At 45.5% G+C, this 19,777-nt stretch overlaps 1 protein-coding gene across 1 annotated transcript in view; it reads right to left on the bottom strand.

The window, feature by feature from the left end:
* The window catches only part of LOC147729704 (uncharacterized), a 363,931-nt gene that overhangs the window by 72,183 nt on the left and 271,971 nt on the right, over window positions 1–19,777 (bottom strand). The window contains exons 21-22 of the mRNA XM_086954024.1: window positions 10,288–10,436; window positions 570–786 (exon numbers count right to left, since the gene is read on the bottom strand). Of these exons, the coding sequence (XP_086810150.1) occupies window positions 570–786; window positions 10,288–10,436 (366 nt within the window). The remainder of the gene's footprint in view (window positions 1–569; window positions 787–10,287; window positions 10,437–19,777) is intronic.

Raw genomic sequence — 19,777 nt, forward strand, 5'->3', positions numbered from 1 at the left:
ATAAGGCTACGGATCATTGAAGGCTGTCACGACACAGGATTCAGGGCAAGGATCCTCAAAGAACCGATCGCATTGGAGAACATCCTGTCTCTGGCAAGAGCAGAGGCGAGAGCAACGGCACATGCCAAGGAAATTGAAAGAGGGAAGAACGTTGAAATAGAAAACGCACACTACGTGACGAACAAATATCGCACAGGCCGGTGGAGGAACGACCAGAGAGAACAAACCGGGAGGAGACAACATGAAGAAACAAGCTACAAGTGTGGCATGGAATTTCCACATAGAGGTAAATGCCCAGCTTTTGGCCAGACGTGCAAAAGATGTAACGGGAGAAATCACTGCGCCAGTATGTGCCAAGGCGTACAATTCAGAGATGACAGGAGAACAACTGGAAGACAACAAGAGTCGACTACAAGACACGTCAGATATGTCGACAGAGAAAGAAGAAGTTCATCGCGAGGATCAGGTGAAGATGAGGAAGAAGAGAAAGTGGAAAGACTATACCACATGTCGGAGGTTCACATAGAACTGAGTGGGGAAAACAGAAAAGGAGAGACAACAACTCGTACAGGCAGAAGCACCCAGGAAAAGACGGACCTGGCAAAGATAGGAGTAGGAGAACATGAAGCGGAGTTTGTACTGGACAGTGGTGCAACATGCAATGTCATGTGTTCATCAGAATACGAGAAAATGGAATCAAAGCCGACACTGAGAGCGTCCAAGGTGAAGATCTTCACCTGGGGGTCAAAGAAAGAGATAACAAACTTGGGAAAGTTCACAAGGGAACTGAAATATAAAGACAAAAAGAACTAAGAAGACATACATGTGGTGAAAGGCGACGTTCCAGGAACATGCCTGCTAAGCAACAACACCGCCCAAACAATGGGTCTCATAACTATGACATATGACAAAAAAGAAAATGAACAACGCACCGAAAGCAAGCAAAGAGAAGAAGCAGGGACCAGAGAAAGAGGAAGGGCACGAAAAAGAATAACTGAAAGACCAGACAAAACAAAGGGCAGCCGTAGAAAGAGAGGAGCCAACAGAGATAGCGCCAGCTGGCCCAGGACATCGGACGCACGACAAGGAGCTAGAAGTGGAAAGATGGAGGCTGGCACGCAGAGAGCAGAAGGAGGACAACAAACAAAAGTAAAAGACGATGGCAGAGAACAGCGACCGAAAAGGAATGCAAGGAGATGAGTCAATCACGACACCTGGACACACTCTCTCTCTCTCTCTCTCCTCCCCCCCCTCCTGCAACAGGACAGGAGGAGACAAGAGGATTGTATTCACTAACCTTTGTCCAGTGTTTGATGTGTCCACTGCCAACCACAAGAACACGACATAGGGGCTCTTGACTCAGCCTGCAAACATTTCTTAACATACGTTACTATCATCTAGGCCTCTTTGGCTTGTGTAACCAGTGCTTCATTTAAGTTGGTGGTTTCCGGTGCTCGGCACCGGCACTTAATTGTCAACCCCGGGGCTTATGACAGTCTGCCACAAGGTGGCGCTGTCTGGCTAATTTCGAGGTGGCGCTGTCTGGCAAATTTCGAGATTACTGTAGTGAGCTACCCGGCCACTACCATACTTTGTATTGCATTCAACTCCCTGAGCTGAGCTCGGACCGGGGAGTATTTTATAAAGGGTGACGACAGCGCACGTGACTGACGGCATGAACAGAGCATCTGTGTAGACGTCCCTATTGCTGCTCTGCCGTTAGTAGTTCGGCCTACCCCCTCCCTTTCACTAGAAGACAGTTTCAGCCCCGACCGCAGGTCCCAGGGAATGCCCCTGGGTGTCATCCTAGGTCTCAAGTGCACCCGCATACCTGGAATATCACATTGGCTACGAGGGTGAGAGTGAGCCCAGCGTGTCTGGTGCGTAGGCTGGCGGCAGAGGCACCAGTGCACGCAGAGAAGTACCGAGTGGTGGGCATTGTTGGGGCCTACTCGGTAAAGGGGAGCGTAGCCTAGTGTAGCCGAGTGCAGTCGAGACATCTCCTCCTACCTACCCCGGCGGCGCGGTGGGTAGTGCCTGATTCACCAGGGAGAGAGGCTGCCCAGAGTGCAGGAGCGGTGGGAAGACGGCCGAATTGCGCGGCCGCGAAGTCCCTCCCAGAGTTCAGTCAGCTTGTGGACCCCGCGATGGCGGCTCCGCCCTGGAAGAAGTGGCTGGGGCAGCTGAAAAAACTACTTTGTCGCCACCTGAGAGACTGACAATGCAGTGAAAAGATCGTTAATGCTGTTGATGGGTGGCGATGTGCTTTATGAACTGTTTCAGGACCTGCCTGATACGGGTGAAAGTGACAACTACGAGAAGGCGGTCTGGGCACTGAACCGCCATTTTGATCCGCAGGTTAACCCAGACTTTGAACATTTTAAGTTGAGACAGGCGAAGCAATGTGCTGATGAATCGATCGACATGTTCTTTGCGCGACGGCGGAAGTTGGCCAGCACGTGTGTGAGGGTCGATCTGGCCTTTGAGACAAGGGCCCAGCTGATTACGGGGTGCAAGTCAATAGAGCTGTGCAAACTAATCTTACGCCAGCCCGGGATTAAGTTGGACAAGATACTCATATTAGGAAGATCGCATGAGCTGGCGGATGTGCACGTCGGTCGAGATGGTAGTGGCGTTGGCGAGGAAGTCGGCTGGAGCGCAGCTGGTGTTCTCGACGCCTATCAAGGAAGAGAGCGTTGAGGCACTCAAAAAGTCATATGGACAAGGGGCTGGAGCAGGTGCCAAACAGGAAGAGAGGCGCTAGAGGCGTGAATGTCGGAACTGTGGCATGGGGGTGCATGCTCAAAGAGTGTGCCCAGCACAAGGGAGACAGTGCCTCAAATGCAACAAGTATGGACATTTTGCTAAATTGTGCCACAGTGGAACACATCGGGGGGAAGAAGGCCCCCAAGACAGAGACTCACGAAGTAGGCTAAGACCGTGCAGGAGGAGGAAGATGGGAATAGCCGCTAATAGCCGTCGTCAGCCACTGAGGATGAGGAGGACAATGTGGCTCAGGGGTTAGAGGCGGCAGACCCGGAAGCTGAGATTGGTCCTGGACCAGGGTTCAATTCCCCACCTCGGCGAGTCTTGGACTCAAAAATTCCACGGACTCGATAATTCTCGTTCCGGTGCCTACTCGACTCACGGGTTCACACTCTGCGACTCTGGGCAATAGCTTGCTTAATCTCCACTACGGCCCCTCGCGGCGGGATGCCTGGCTTTCACCTTGTGGATACCCTGCTGGGGTTATCTCCCAGGGGAATACCAGGACGGGTGATACGTGCGCTATATAAATCGCAATACATTTACATTTACATTTACAATGTGTTTGTCATCTCACTACATGCCAAGTGAGGATAGGGGAGTTGTGTGTACGGGCACTGATTGACACTGCGGCAGCCATGAACAGGCTGGACGCTGATCAATGCAGGAGGCTTAACCCGAGGCCACGGTTAAGGCCGATTACTGCCAAAACTCTCACATATGGGGGAAGCACTCTGATTCCACTCCAGGGCGTCATCGAAGTGAAGTACAAGGATAGAGTCACTGCCATGCGGTTCTATTTCACCTGTGATCAGGCCGGCTCGTTACTAAGCTGCCACACGGCCGAGGATTTGGGGCTGTTGATGTTTGCGAAGCACATACACCAATCGCAAGTCGACAGGATTTTTGAAGAGTTCCCGGGGGCTAGGTTGCCTGAAAGGAGTAGAGGTCCAACCTTACATCGATGAGTCTGTCAAGCCGGTGGCGCTCCACCACCGTAGGGTGCCCTTCCATCTAAGATCACTGGTGGAAGCTGAGCTGGACCGTCTGGAGCAGGATTGGGTGATTGAGAAGGTGTCCAGTCCCACGCCGTGGGTGTCGCTGCTGGAAAGAGCACCCAAGCCGAAATAGCCCGAGGCTATCAGGCTGTGCGTGGTTATGAGGCTGCCGAACAAGTACATCCGCCGAGAGAGACACATCACCCCGACCATTGATGAAATTGTAACCGATTTAAATGGGGCGCAGTGGCTCTCGAAAGTAGATTTGAACTCTGGTCACCACCTGTTGGTGCTAGCGGAAGAAAGCCGATATATCACCACTTTCTCCACCCATTTGGGACTCTGTCGTTTCAAAAGACTGAGCTTTGGGGTGTCATCGGTGGCGGAGGAGTTCCAGGAGGTAGTTCGGAAAGCGCTATCGTTCATAGTGGGAGTAATCAATGTCAGGGATGACATTCTGATTTTCTCGAAATCGCTGGAGGAACACCATGTGAGGTTGAAGGCCACTCTTCAGCGACTGGCGAAGCAAGGACTGACTGTTCACAAATCTAAAGTTCTATACCCAGGAGGTCGAGTTCTTTGGGTATCGGTTCACGGCCCGGGGTTTACAGGTGGATCCAGCTAAGGTGGAAGCCATCAGAACTGCTGCAATCCCTCAGACGTTATTCGCGGTACAGAGGTTTTTAAGGGATGGCCAACTACTGTGGCCGGTTCATTCCTCGGTGGGCTACTATCTCGGAACCTCTCCGACAACTCACCAAAAAGGACATAGTGTGGCAGTGGACCGATAAGGAAGCACAAGCGTTCGCCGACGTGAAGAAGGCACTGCTGAAGGGTGAAACTGTATCATACTTCCGTCCGGGAGTGGCCACGGAGCTGATTGTGGATGCTAGCCCAGTGGGGCTTGGAGCGGTGCTCCTACAGAGGACAGACCAGGATGAGTGGGTGCCTATTGTGTTTGCCAGTTGGGCGCTCACCGCCGTGTAGACTTGCTATGAACAGATCGAGAGGGAAGCATCTAGTGGGCGTGTCAATACTTTCACATCTACTTGTGTGGACACACGTTTACAGTGGTGACGAACCACAAGCCGCTGGTGCCCCTCTTTGGAGGAATGGAGAGGAATGGGTCTCCACGAACTGAGAGATGGGCTGTGCAGATTTAGCAGTACCGGTTCGAGGTGGTGTACCGCCCAGGGGCAAGCAACCTGGCTGACTATCTATAATGACACCCTCAGACTCCGAGTGGAGTTCAGGGGGCCGGAGGTGGATGAAGGAGCTGAGATATTTGTGAGGCAACTGCTGGAAGAGGCCCACCCCCAATCTTTGCTGCTAGAAGACATCCGGAAGGCGTCGCCTCAAGAGGAGTGTTTACAGGCGGTAGCACGAACGCTACGTGACCATCAGTGGTAGTGGTTCCTCAGTGAAAATGACTGAAGATGAGCTGATGACAAGGAGTACTGGGAGGGCCTGTGGAAGTGTCGAGAAGAGCTGAGTGCCGTGGGGATGGCATAATCTAGAGGGGTCCGAGCATCGTAATACCTGCCGCATTACAAGTCCGGACAGTGGATCTTGTACACCCGGGGCACCAGGGGGTAGAGAAAACCAAGGCCCGCCTGCGAACGAAAGTGTGGTTCCCTGGCGTGGATCGGCTCGTGGAGGACAAAGTGCGGAAGTGCCATGCGTGCCTGATAACGGGGGCTGACCCACCAGAAGTGCCAATCATGACAGAGGGTCCGAGCAGGTCACCTTGGGCAAGGGTGAGTTTGGGTTTTGTGAGCTTTCCGAATGGGAGGCAAATGGCGGTGTTGATGGAAAGCCATTCCAAGTTCCCAGTGGTGGAAATAGTCGCATCCACGGCATTTGAATGTCTCCAGCCGGCATTGGAAGAGACTTTTGCCCTGCTGGGACTGCCAGAAGAGATCCGAACAGACAATGGGCCGGCTTTTCTAAGGACAGGAATTCCGTGATTTCCTCGACCAGCATGGTACATGGCATTGGAAAATGACACCCCAGTGACCTCAAGCCAGACTTAGAGTGTTTCATGAGGACATTAAATAAAGCTCTATGGATTGGAGTGGCTCAAGGTAGCCATCTGGAGACCTGCCTGCACCATTTTCTGAGGGCCTACAGTCAAACGCCGCACTGCACAACCAAATGTGCACCCCACGATCTTCTGCTGAGAAGAGCTGTTTGTGATGGAATACCCAGCAGTGAAGTGTGGACCCCTGCGGTTTTGGATGTCGAGCGGACTCAGGCCAGCCACCAAAGCAACAATGAACGAACCAGCAAGAAAAGAAAGGCTCGGCCGGCTGACATCCAGGTGGGAGACTATGTGGTGAGAAAAGATCGACACTCAGGGTCCAAGTTCTGCACACCGTTCGATCGTGACCTTTGGAAGGTGGTGCGGATCAAAGGTACTTTGGTAGTTGCGGAGAAGGGACATCAACATATAGCTCGGAACATGTAGTGGTTCAAGAAGGCTCCCGGTCCTCGTGAGGTGGTTGTGGAGCCTGAAATGGAGGTGTGGGAAGGAGACGCCGAAGTGCCAAGGGAAGGAAGCCCTTCAGTGAGTACTACCCCCAATAAACCGAGGGAGGGGGTCGAACGAAATGATGCTGACAAGAGTCATGACAGCAACCCCAAGGGTGCTGAGCACGAAGAATATCGGAGCAGGCACCATCAATATGGGCTACGTAATAATCCAGTGCCGAGCACCCGGCGGCAAGACTTTGTGTGTAAAGGGCTCCAGAGGGAATGCCGACCACGTTATATGCTGAGGGGACTGGTTCAGGGAGTGGTCTCCGTCAGCTGACAGAGTGATATAGTATTTAACTGTTTGGTTCCAATTCTTAGGTTGGATGGGATGTAGTGAGCCACCCGGCCCCTACCATACTTTGTATCGGATTCAACTACCTGGGCTGGGCTCGGACCAGGGAGTATTTAATAAAGGGTGAGGTCAGCGGACATGGCTGACGGCATGAACAGAGCATCTGTGTAGGCGTCCCGTATTGCTGCTCTGCAGTTAGTAGTTAGGCCTACTCCCTCCCATTCCCTAGAAGACGGTTGCAGCCCGACCGCAGGTCCCAGGGAATGCCCGTGGGTGTCACCCTAGGTCTCAAGTGCACCTGCATACCTGGAATATCACAATTACCACAACACTTAATTTTTTTCAATATATATTAAAAATAACTGCTACCATATAGCTTTCAGGGCCTGTAATAGTCTGAATTGTCACACTTGTAGGAGTGAGATAGTTAGGAGTTGTGTTCATACTATCATTGACAGCAAGACAGGAACAATGTGGTGCAAGCTGCAGTGGCATCATGAAGAGAACCCTGGTACTTATTATAAGTTAAGCACTGTGTGAAACAGTCACACAAATGTACCCAGCTGTACAATGTATGTTTTATTAAACCTACCATAACCTACCATAATGAGTCTATCAGTGACTATCATCTTTCTTGCTCTTGATACAACCAAAACATAATAAAAACATCTGACACTGCTATCTCTTTTACAAGTGAACATGTTAGCAGTAAAGGTTGGTTAATGTGTATACTCCCTGCATCCCCTGTGCGAAAAGACAAGCAATATGTCTAGGTTTACGTGGGGGGTGGAACACCAAGTGCTCAAACAATAGAATCCCCTTGCCCACCCTTCGTTGAGGCTTTCCACTTCTTTTAAAACACTCCTACCCCTCATCCCTTTTCTCTCCTCTTTGCTTGTTTGGCCATTCAGAAACTAGTTTCTCATCTAATCCCTAAAGACCCACTCAGCTCGGTCTGGCAAAAAAGACATTTTATATTTTCTTTTTTTTCTTGCCTATATATGCATTTTGTCGAACTGGAAAAATTGTGAAATGAACGGATAATTGACATTGATCTTAGATTTTTTTTAATTTTGGTCAGAGTGATTACTACTTATTAGCAGTGTTGTGTAGCATCAGACACGTAGCTACTCGTGAAAGAGCTTTTCTGGTGTCTCCCACATCTCAGCAACCTGAGCACATGAAATCTACACAGGTAACTATCTACTGCTAAACTAAACTGAGTCCGGGAAGCTTGTACTTGCAGCTCGCAGGCCTCAGGCCTATACTGTATTATTCTCTCAGTCACATCATGTTACTTTCACCAAAGCAGCTGGAGGTTTCTCGTGTAGGAAGCAATTATTCTGAAAACTGTCAAAGTGTCATTTTCCAATAATTCATTTTTTAAAGTCATGTTACAGCCTTGACACGTATCTGCAGCCGGGGCTCAGCTGCTATAAAAAGGAGACTTGGAATACAAGGCGGGGCAGACCAGCTTGTATGCAATTAAAAGTGCTGACCTTGTATGGAATTAAAAGTGCTGGCCTTGTATGGAATTATAAGTGCTGGCCTTGCATGGAATTGAAAGTGCTGACCTTGCATGGAATTAAAAGTGCTGGCCTTGCATGGAATTAAAAGTGCTGGCCTTGCATGGGATTAAAAGTGCTGGCCTTGCATGGAATTAAAAGTGCTGACCTTGCATGGAATTAAAAGTGCTGGCCTTGCATGGAATTAAAAGTGCTGACCTTGCATGGAATTAAAAGTGCTGGCCTTGCATGGAATTAAAAGTGCTGGCCTTGCATGGAATTAAAAGTGCTGGCCTTGCATGGAATTAAAAGTGCTGACCTTGCATGGAATTAAAAGTGCTGGCCTTGCATGGAATTAAAAGTGTTGATCTTGCTGGCTATTTCTGAGTCATTGTCAGAGGCTGTGTCCTACTCAGTGGGATGGGCCCGGTATCAAGTAATGCAAAAGTGGAAAAGAAGTTTCAGTGACTCCTTTACTGTAGTCTTAGATTAGCCTGAAAGGGTCTTTTATACAAGAGAATTTATGATTATAAACTGCATTTTCACAGTAGAGGGAATTGTGGGAGGGATTTTGTGATACAAATACAACCGTCAACCAAGGAACATTTGCCCCTTCTGCAGACCTTTTACTGTCATACGTACGTGGTTGGATGGCCACCTGGGTGATCCCAGGGTAAGGGGGCAAGGAGGTGGTACTTTGGATTAGTTTATTCATAGTTTATAGCTTTGTGGGTATTACCTCATTTCAGGGGTTAGAAATAGCGGGGTAGATGTGCAGGGTGAGCCTGAAAGAGCCCATATATGTAGCGGTGTTACGCAGTCAAGTGCTGATTTAAACCGACTTGGAACTAATCGCAACGCCCTCCAGTGCACTGCGGCTGGTGGGAGGGTGGACAGTCCTCACAAGAGATGCATCTGACTCTTCACTTACACCATGGTTCACAGTGAATTGTGAGGAGTGGATGCATCTGGGTGCGCCACTGGGTTGTTGAACAGGACCGGTCCTGTAGGACTATGGATCATCATGAAAGCGACAGTTATCTGCCCTTTCACAGAGTTACAAGAGCTACAACAAAACCTTTCTCACTGGCTCCATTGTCTTGTATGGGGGTATATGGCATACAGTGCATTAAGGAAGTATTCAATCACAGAATTTACATGCGTCTCCAAACTGAGGTAACCTACCGCCTTCCCATCATACGAGAAGTGAAGAGGATTCAGCAGGAAGGCTTGAAAAATAGCTGCTCTGTCCACACCTGTTAAGGCTAAAGGCATTAAAGCCATTCCATTGGACCCACCAATACTATTTCAAATCACAGAGTGGGTTGATGCCCTTGAAAGCCATTAATGCATTAAGTTATTTCCTACCTTAGATTCCATGATAAAGCAGAGCCTTCAAAATCTTTCTTTTGGGATTTAAAATACACATTACACTGTATTGAAATTAGTGACGATTCCTAGGGGATTTCGAGCCCTCTGGAACAAAGCTCTTCTCGAAGATATGCAGTGTTGATGTACTCTTTTAAAAAGTGGAATGACAAAGCATTATTTGAATTTGTGAAATTTTGCACCACTACAGCACTCCCGAGTTCCACATAAATATATATTTATGCCATGGTAGTGAAAGTAAACCTGGCCAAAAATACGTTATTTCAAGCAACTCTAGTAATAAACACACATCTACAAATTTATTGCTACAGTGCAAAGGTCAATTTCTAGTTTATTTACACAATAGAGAGAAACTGCCATGAGAAACTAAAGTTTACTGCCCCACAGAATGCAAGTAACAGTTACTTTATGCATGAAAATAACTCTACTAATAGTCACAAGGCATCTTCAATGGGATTTTGCCTTTGTGCATAAATGCAACCCCTAACACTGCAGTCTATAAAAATAAATGCACGTGAAAAAATACTACAGCATAACCCATATAGAGAAGAGAAGGGGATCAGGACCCCCCAGAGGCTTCTCTCCTTATGAGTCGTGGCCCCTTCCCACTCTCCTCAATCATGTGGAGGAGGCCGGGAGGGAGCAAGCAAGAGAGAGAGAGTGTAGTTGTATGTGTGGTTGTGTAGTATCACCTACACAAAATGTGGGAGCTTCTAAAGTAATATCTGCAGAAATTCCACACAACCCTTTACACAGTAGAGCAGCTCACTGTCAAAAGATGAGCATTATTCCTTGTACATACCTCTCGCTTGAGCTTTCCGGAGAGTCTTTGGGTGTCAACAACCCACTGGCTCCTTTAACCTTGGATTGCCCATGCAGGAAAGCCACAAATGTTGCATTTATATCTTGCTTCCACAAGAAAGTGTAACTTCCAAAAACGTCTAATGTCGCCTAAAGGAGGAAAAACAATAATCATGAAACCAAGAAAAATGTCTGGCACAAATGACCTCAAATAACAGTGTGGGGACATCGGGCCAGATGTGCAAACCCATTTTGTGGATATGAACCTTGGAACTCACAAAATGGCAATTTGTGATGTACTAAATCCACTTTGTGATTTGGTAAAACCATTCTGAAAAATCACAAAATGGGTTTAGCGAATCATTCCAAATCACCATTTGCAAGGGGAGCACTCGCTTCTAATTGCGAATCGTAACACCATGTATCAATGGTTAGTTCAACGCAACTGCAGTTACACCCCATTGAAAAGCTAATGACTCTTCCAAGGATTGGTAAACCACTCTCGAAGAGGAAGCTGTCCCTGCAGGATAGCTTCCCATTTCGGCATTGTGTAGATGGACCTCAGAAAGAGAAGTCAGTGGTCCGGTGCATCAGCACCTGCTCCCCCAATGTACTGTCAAATGAGAAACATGTTTTTTTTAAAGCGACACTGATTCCCTTAAGGAACATGGGCTGTTTTAAAAGAATATGTTCCCATTTGGGAATGCAAACACAGGGACAGATTCCTTTTGCTTGCATTTTCAAATGGAAACCTATTCTTTTAAAGTCTGTTGTTCTTACAAGGGCTCAAGGAAACAAAAAACAAAGTTTTAAGACCTCCAATTGTTTGGTACGTGATCGCATTCCCCTACAGTGCGACTGACAGCTGCAGTGCTTCTTTTAGAAAGAGTGAGCAATCTTTTGTTGATTGCAGGTGGACGCGCATCTACGATTTTGTATCCCTGATTGGTTCTACTACTAATTAAATTACTTGTGAGGTGTCTACCTATTGGGACCTGTTGAAGACTCAGAATTTGATGCTTAGGGGCCAAAACGTCAATGTACATGTGTTGACTTTAATGAATTTTTGCCACAAGCGGAAGCCACTGGGTCATTCGGGACCTGGGTCTTCGTTATGAAAACTTAAGCTTTTTAAGTCAACTGTATCTGTGTTTTATTAAACACTGTGCACTATTGATCACTATCTTGCACCATTCACTAAACATTGCATAATTCACAAGGAGCACCAACAGTATTTTGTCAAAACTTGTCCGCACGAAACTGGTCTGTAAAATATTGTCATGGTCAACATGGAATGTACAGACCTGAATCTTGCACAGACTTGTGCATCCAAATACAAGAGAACTTACTAAACAATTGGAGGGCTAAAAACGTTGTTTTCTGTTTCCCGTTAATTCCATACATTATTATTGCTCAGGAAGTGAAGGCTATTTACTTCCAGTGAGGGAAGCATTATTCTTATGAATCAAATACCAACCCATGTTCCCAGGGATACTGGGTTGTCACATTTTCTGCTTATTAGTTCCTTGCAGGCCATCATCTGTGTTTTTGTAAACAAACACAGAAGGGTCGCAGATATTGACCTGCATAATTAATATTCACTAGGCAGGTTATTCTGTGACTGGAGATTCATACTCTTCAAAATGTTATAAAAAAATATCAATGTTATACACTTGATAGCTTGGCAGATATAGAGGTTGGATCAGAGAAATCTCAAGCTTGGCGGTCGCTATTCCAGTAAAATTGACTCATATTTTCTTTCCTTCAGATGAAGAAAGAAGATGTTCTATATATGTTATTTAAACGGATTATGATGTACCTTAATATCATAAAATATATTTAATTACTCTTCAGGTGTTTTGATATGATCACAATCAAGAAGCTTTAGACTGATGATTGAGTTTGCTTAAAATAATCTTGGTAAATTTATTCATGTTTTGCATTGACTGCTAAATATGTTAAGGACCCCTCTCACCTGTGGCCACCAACACAATCTATGAGTTGTGAGTCCACGTGACCAGAACTGGCCCATGACAGAAAGGGGGATCCAAAAAAGGATTTCAGATCACCAATGATCTGATGATTTAAGATTTACAAAGACAGTTCCAGATTTTCTGCTGACGGTAACCCTGAAATCCTCTCACTATATAACTGTGCTTGGAATGTGCTTTGTAGGATTATAGGTATCCAGGTGAGTTTTCTGCTTGCAAGTACTAAACAAATGTATTGCTTCTCTACACCTGCCCCATGAAAATGCACAAGACGAACGTATTCTCAATCATTTTTTGTTGGTGACTTTAAAAGAGAATAAATAATTTATCACACGCAGTGTTCGATCTAAATTAAAAAAAAATGGTTCTTTGAGTAGAAGATCATAAAATTATTAGAACACTGGATTGTTCAGAGATCCATTCCAGACAAGGGAGAAGCAGAAGGACAACAATGGCGTGTATAGACGTTCTTATCCATAGGCCCAGAGCTTGTTTTTCTGGTTCAAGTTGTTTAATGTAGAATATTCTACCCTCAGTGGTTGAAATGCTCCTATTGCTTTATAGTACTTCTGCCACAGGCTATACCACTTGTTAAAAGTCCACACCTTCAATATAGACCATGGCCTGGCGCTCCGGCCTATAACTCAGGTGCAGCCGTTGGCAGTGGACTTTTATACTATAATGTATAAATGTGTACTCAAGGGAGCTAGGGACCAGCCCCTATCACGGTTATGGTCACATTTTTGCAAACTGTGGAGATGGGCTTTCTGTAAGTCCTGTGCGGCAACACCACGGAATGTGGTTCTGTTGTAACTCCATAAAATAAAAGAACATTTGATATTTAGAAAGGCTCTGAAAACCTACCTCTCCAGACTCCATATCCACTAAACCCTACAGGGTCTGGGGAGTTTTATTTTTCCTGACATGCGACAACTACACAAGGTCCTTAAGCACTCCTTGAGGTGGAGGTGCTGCGCCAGTACAAAATCATTCACGACTTAAAGTATTCCAAATCTGACACCCTCAGTTCACAACAATACATGAGGCATTCAAATAGCTCCATGAGAACCGCCTTTCAACAACATGGGATATTTCTGATCTGACGGCACAGTATTGTTACATCCGGAGAGGACTCTCGAATAGGGTCATTGGTAGTATTTAAAGCCGTGGAACTGAACGCAGACAGGAGGAGGCTACTGCAGTGGATGCACACTGGGTGCTGACCCCATAAGTGGTAGGGTTGTTATGCACACTAAGCTCCTGCTCCCTTTGGAGAATTGAGTGTGATTACACATCTTGTGGAAAAGACACATCACCTCCCGCTCTCACACCCTCCTGGATAGGATTTAGTTACTGGGCTCGCTCCCTTAGTGTCTCTGGCATTAGTATTGCACTCATTTACCTCACTGTGCAAGGTGCTTATCAGAGTGACTCACTGCCTCGTGAGCATTACAAGATTCTCCTTTCTGCGCACACTCTCAACGTACTACTCACATGCCCCCAACATCATACCACTGGATTATGAACTCCAAGAACAATACAGATGAGGTAGAGTTATTGGGCATGGAACAAAGAGTCCTGAATGTAAATGTATGTATTGGCATTTATATAGCGCACTACTTACCCGTAGGGTCCCAAGGCGCTTCGACCGCTGCGAAACCCTTCCTGGCTTCCCTGAGAGATGGTCCCTTAATGGGTATCTCCAGGGTGAGGCCAAGCATCCCCAGCGGTCTGGTGGGGCCGTTAGTGAAGATGAGGCAAGCTAATGCCCAGAGTTGCCGAGTGTGATCACTGATCAGAGTGGGCACCGAGGCGAGAGAATTATCGAGTCCGCTGACCCTGGTCCAGAAACCTGCCGCGCCGAGAATCGAACCCTGGTCCCGGGCCGTCCTCTGCTCTCGGGTCTGCCGCCTCTAACCAGTGAGCCACACTACTTCACTGAACAGTACTTCTAGCCTCCCCATCAAACCAAAATATGGGTGATCTTGATCCAAAGTCTGTCTCCATGTCCTCCCAGATGCCTCATCAGCATATATTGAGGCGCGCCTACACAGAGGCTAAAGGGCAGTACTCTGACCGGTTTAAGAAAACTGGACTTTACATCACATCACTTCATTCATGACTTCATAAAATTTGCAAAGTTTGAGAACAGCAAGAGTCCAGAGGCGCACAAAAGGTTTATAAGGACTGGGTCTATGGGAGGGATCAACGCAGGCCTGTGGCAAATTTCACTTGCTCCGAAGTAATTCACATAACATTTTGGAATTTCTTGTTGCAGATGTTACGCTGCATTCCCAAAAATGACTCCACGACGCATCGTAAATATGACTCATTGATGCCAAAATCGCTGGAACAATCTTAATTACCAGAAGGAGAACAGCAGTGTTTGTGGCAATTGAGTTTTTGGTGCTATTTTTTGGGTGAAACTCACGCTAAAATAGAGCATTAAACGTGGGTTAGAGAGGGGTGAATGTCCCGAAGTTGCCCTTCTTTGGTAGCTGGGTAGAATCAGGGTGCTCAGTTGTCCTTAGAAATGTGAAACCCTGTACCACTTAGAACATGGTTCATAGAAAGTTGAAGGCCAAAGCTGAGGAACTGTCCATGCATTCAGAAGTCTTAATGTGTAGTTCACATCCGTTCATGAATTGAGTAGTCTTGAAAGCTTTGTCCTTCATCTTTCTGTAAAATATAGCGTTAGATGCCACATTTGCATTTCGTGTACTTGTGCATAATTTCAAGTAATTCACCCAAAACGTTTAATAATCAAGCAAAAGCAAGCAATTAAGTGAATTTTGCCCAGTCTTAGATATAAGGAGAGCACTTTTAATCCCCCGCAGCATTTTAAGACATGCTGCTGACTTTGAACACAATGGAAAGAAAGAAATGACAACTTGTGACAAGAAATAGTCGGTTTGATCAGCAGACCACTGCAGGCGGCTCTGATGCCTTCACATTAGAAACAGTTAGCGATTCACTGCCAATCACGATCCCATGTTCCCTTTAACACAGAATGCAATATTTTGATACTTGGAAATGGTAAATGATTTGTCCAAGGCTGTCCCTGTGAGATAATGAGTCAATGTATGTGTGTAAGACCATTAATGCTACTTTTCTTTTAATGCAATATTAAATGTTCCATCAATGCAAATCTTACCATGAAAATGCCTAAAAATGAGTTGTTCCCCATTCAACACTGTTTTTTCTTGTGTCATATTGTCATGTTGATGTTTTCAATCTTTTTCTTGTGAAAAGTCAAGGGAAAGTAATTGTTAGAATAACTGTTTGTTTTGGGCTTACTTCCGCTTTTGAAGCATAGGTTCAAAAATAAATAAAATAAAGGTGTTACCTAATTAAGGGCACTCAACTTGTCGACCGAAGAAAGATGAAAGGCTGAGACGGCTCAATGAAGAATCGAAATAAGGACATTGGGGTCACCACAGATGTCAACAACAAAATTAATCAGCAAAAGGTAACTCAGGCTGCGATTCTAGAAACCCTTTTCCACACTTTCTGTCACAGTCAAATGTCATCATTTAAGTTTTCAGTGTTGCACTGATATAACACAGCACCATCTGGAGCCAGGATATTAATGGCGTCATCTCAACCAAATAGCTTAAAGTCCTACATCTTTCCTACTCAATAGGAGGGAAAAAGGTAGTAATGAAACCAACGTTTTGGTTGGCTTAACGGCTAGGGCGTCTGACCTCAAATCTGGGGAACTAGGTTCGAGCCTTGGCAATGACGCTGAACATCCTGTGATTCAGTGCAAATCACTTAATCTCCCCGTGCCTAACAGAAAAATGAATGTGTGGCCTCATGTAACGCAACTGGTGCTATATAAAGCGCTCTGATACCCGATTCGGGTCAAGTTTGCGCTATATAAAACTCTGTAAAAAAAAAAACGTTACCAAAGGTATCGAAATAATACCATTCCCTGTGCAGAGTCTTTATTTTTGAGAGATTATCGAGTAACATTTAAGGCAACAGGAACAAGAAACAAAGGGCCAGATGTTCGGCGCATTTTACCGGTGGCGAATAGTAACATTTTCCTATGTATCAACTCTATTTTGCGAGTCGGTAACCCTTTTCCAACTTGCAAATTAGGGTGTGCGAGTCGATATTAGAAAGGGGCGAGTAAAGGGCGTTCCTTCCAAATTGCGAGTCGCACTGGATGTATGAATGTTTTTCGCCCAGGTATGCGGTCACAAAACATTCACAGATTACTATCAATTTCAAATTGATGGTAAGCCATTGGGGACACCTTACCCACTGTGAATGGGGGGGCCAACATTTTTTCAGTGCAGGTAGTGGTTTCACGGACCACTTTTATTTTTGAAATGCATCCTGTTTTATTTTAAGATAAATGGGCTGCATTTTTAAAACAAACTGCTTTATTTAAAAAGCAGTCACAGACATTGTGCTCTGCTGACCCCAGCAGCCCACCATCACTGTGAGTGCTGGCCATCCCAATGGGTCTCAAATTGCGAACGGCCTCATGAATATAAATGAGGTATGTCCCTTGCAACCTGTTTGGGAATCGCGAACATTGTCTAAGACACTGTTGTACATCAGGTTTTGCAACTCGCAAATTGTGGGTCGCTAAAAATCACAATTTGCGAGTCGCAAAACCTGATGGTCAAAGTAGCCAAGCTACATGACAATGTACTGAATCACTGAGTGTCAACACAAGGCTCCGCCATGGCATCTGAATGAAGGCAATAATGTTTTTGTAGGAAGAGAAGCCCAATATTATGAATTATTAATAGGATTATTCATTATTAATAGCATTATTAATCTTAGGTGGAGCTTTGTTGATAAGCTGTATGGCGCTGTCCCATTCATCTGTAAAGACAATATTTTAATGATTGAAAGAGCTATTGTTCCAGCATCTCCTTCTAACATAATTATCACCTTTTAAAATCCCATTCTAGTTCTCAATATTTTGTTTGCTTTTCTAGCGTGTTTTCATAATGTGGATCCTGACTCAACATTGGCATGTGTTTCGCTCCGCTGGTAGGCCTTTGAGCTTCCTCTTAACATACCTTCAGAAAGTGAAGAGTCATCCCTGGTACCCGGCATAATTGCTTTCAGACCTAACAGGTATACTGAAGCTGGTGCCATGGAAGCCTTCATTGGCACTGAGAGCATCATACGGTATCAGGGAGGTCCCTGTATGACACACTAGGCCTCCATGCTGATTCCAGTGGTGCTCCAACGTCTCAGATACACTCTACATGAGGTAGTCCTTGAAAGCCTAAGCAGCCTCACGGAACACAGTTTCCTGAGATGCTGCAGCTTTGTAGGTGATCATTCGTTGGCAAGCATCACTTTGTCAATGGTCATGGCCGATAAAATCAACCTGTTCATGACTGCTCATACGCATCAGGTTGTTGCACTTGCTATAAATTTTAAATGACTACTCAAGATGTGATGTGATAACTATAAAAACACAAAAAATGGCAATTAAGTTAGTAAGTGGCAACTTTAATAGTTTCACTGGATTCTAAGTGAGTTCTTGAGTCACATCACATGGGCGGGGGAAACAAAGGGATTTGGTTGGAAATCCTCCATATTTGTGCTTGGAAACGCGTGTCCAGCTAACATTGTGCAACGTCAGCGTGACACCTAGCACATAAGTGGCACCTGTGGCTGTGCCATCTATAACTTTGTCCAATGTAATATCAGACTCTATCTCCTGATAAATTTCTGAAGCAGTTGCTCTAAGTAGCTCACACCTGTTTCCTCGCTGTCCCCCAAAAGTAGGTGGAGGGTGCACCCTTCTGGTATAATTCTCCATGAAATCGCTCAAATATACTTAGAATATCACTGGGAACCGTAGCAGATTGGCCATCGTTCTTTTTTATTCTCTTAATAAAATTCCTTGCAGTTTTCCATCTACCGCTGGGCGCCAACAGCCTTCCTACTGACTTCCCATATTCATAAACCTCATTTTTATGTGTTTGGAACCCTTCGGCCATTCTCGCACTGAAATAGCTATTAATCTCGGCTTTCGCTGTAACCACTTATAATTGTAATACATTTTGTTCTTGCACCTTCTCCTGCCCTAGGCTTATTGCTACACTTTCTCCAGATATGCTAGCATTTCGATCAATTAATCCCTCTGTTCTTTCCATCTCCATCCCATAAAGCTGATAATCTCTCCCTTCAACTCGGCTTTAAAAGCGTCCCAGACAACTCCGCAAGGCACACTATAAAGATTTATATCGAAGAAGTTTACCACCCAACACCTAATGTACTCCGTATATGTCTCATTGGAGAGAAGTTTCTCCCTATATGTCTCATTGAGAGAAGTTTCCCAGCGAAGGTCCATTTTTCCTGGTTATTGTGCCCCCCCACCCTCAACCTACAATATTCAAAAACAGGGGATTGTGAACTGGGAATAATTTAGGGAGCTTTTTAAGTCCAGTTTTACAAAGGATAGTAGTTGAAGCCAGGAAATAATCTAGCCGAACATGCTTTTTGTGTGGGCAAGAAAAATAAGTATAGCCTGGGTCCAAGGGTTTCTTAAAGGCCCAAACAACACTGAAACTATGGGTGGCCTTCAGGGAGGTCAATACCCTATAAACGTGGGGTTTTCTTCCACTGTACCTGTTAATAGGAGTCACCCCCGGCTTCCAGATGTATATTTAGATTTCCACATATAATCAAAGGGTCTGGCCAGGATGCTAGTTCAATCTCTAAATCCTCAAATACTTCAAAATCATCGGGATTAGACCCATAAATAGTGCACACTGTCAGTCCTATAGATAGGGCAACCACTGCCCATCTACCCCACTTATCCGCTAATGTTGAATGTATGACGTTACAACGCATACATTCGCAAAGCGGTATTTTACATCCCTTTCATCACATACTATTCCTAAGTCCAGCGCCCTCTAGCGCAAGTCGTTGTAACGACTTGCTCTAGAGGGCGCTGGACTTAGGAATAGTATGATTTACTTTTCCAACTCCAGCCTACGTAACAGTAGGGAAGGTGTTGGAATAGTAAATCATGCTATTCCTTAGATTAGAGCGCCATCCAACGCAAGTTGTTGTAACGACTTGGGTTGTAATGCCCGAAATGTAAACATACTGCGGTGTAACAACTGCGTTGTAAAGGTCGTTCTCTGCTAATGTTTGTTTCACTACACCAGTATTGTCTTTAACATGTATAGCTACCCCCCTTATTGTCGAGGTCTGCTTTGAACATTTAGCTAGAGAATACCATATTATCTGCATAAGTTCCTTCTTACCCCAAGGTGTGTGGGTTTCTTGTTGGCAGATTATATCCGGGCTTAGAGATCTTAATATCTTAGAGACCCTTAATTGCTTAGCAGTATCGTTCAAGCCTCCCACATTTACAGAGCATATGATTATCTTAGCCATCATAGTACTCCGAAACAAAATTCCAATGACTACCCATCTCTTCCATATGTAAATTGTTTTCAAATCAATTTCCTTATTTTCTCTCTGAGTTATTTCACTACACCCTGACCTCTG

Source organism: Lissotriton vulgaris, chromosome 2_1, assembly GCF_964263255.1.
Source record: "Lissotriton vulgaris chromosome 2_1, aLisVul1.2, whole genome shotgun sequence".
NCBI lineage: Eukaryota > Metazoa > Chordata > Amphibia > Caudata > Salamandridae > Lissotriton > Lissotriton vulgaris.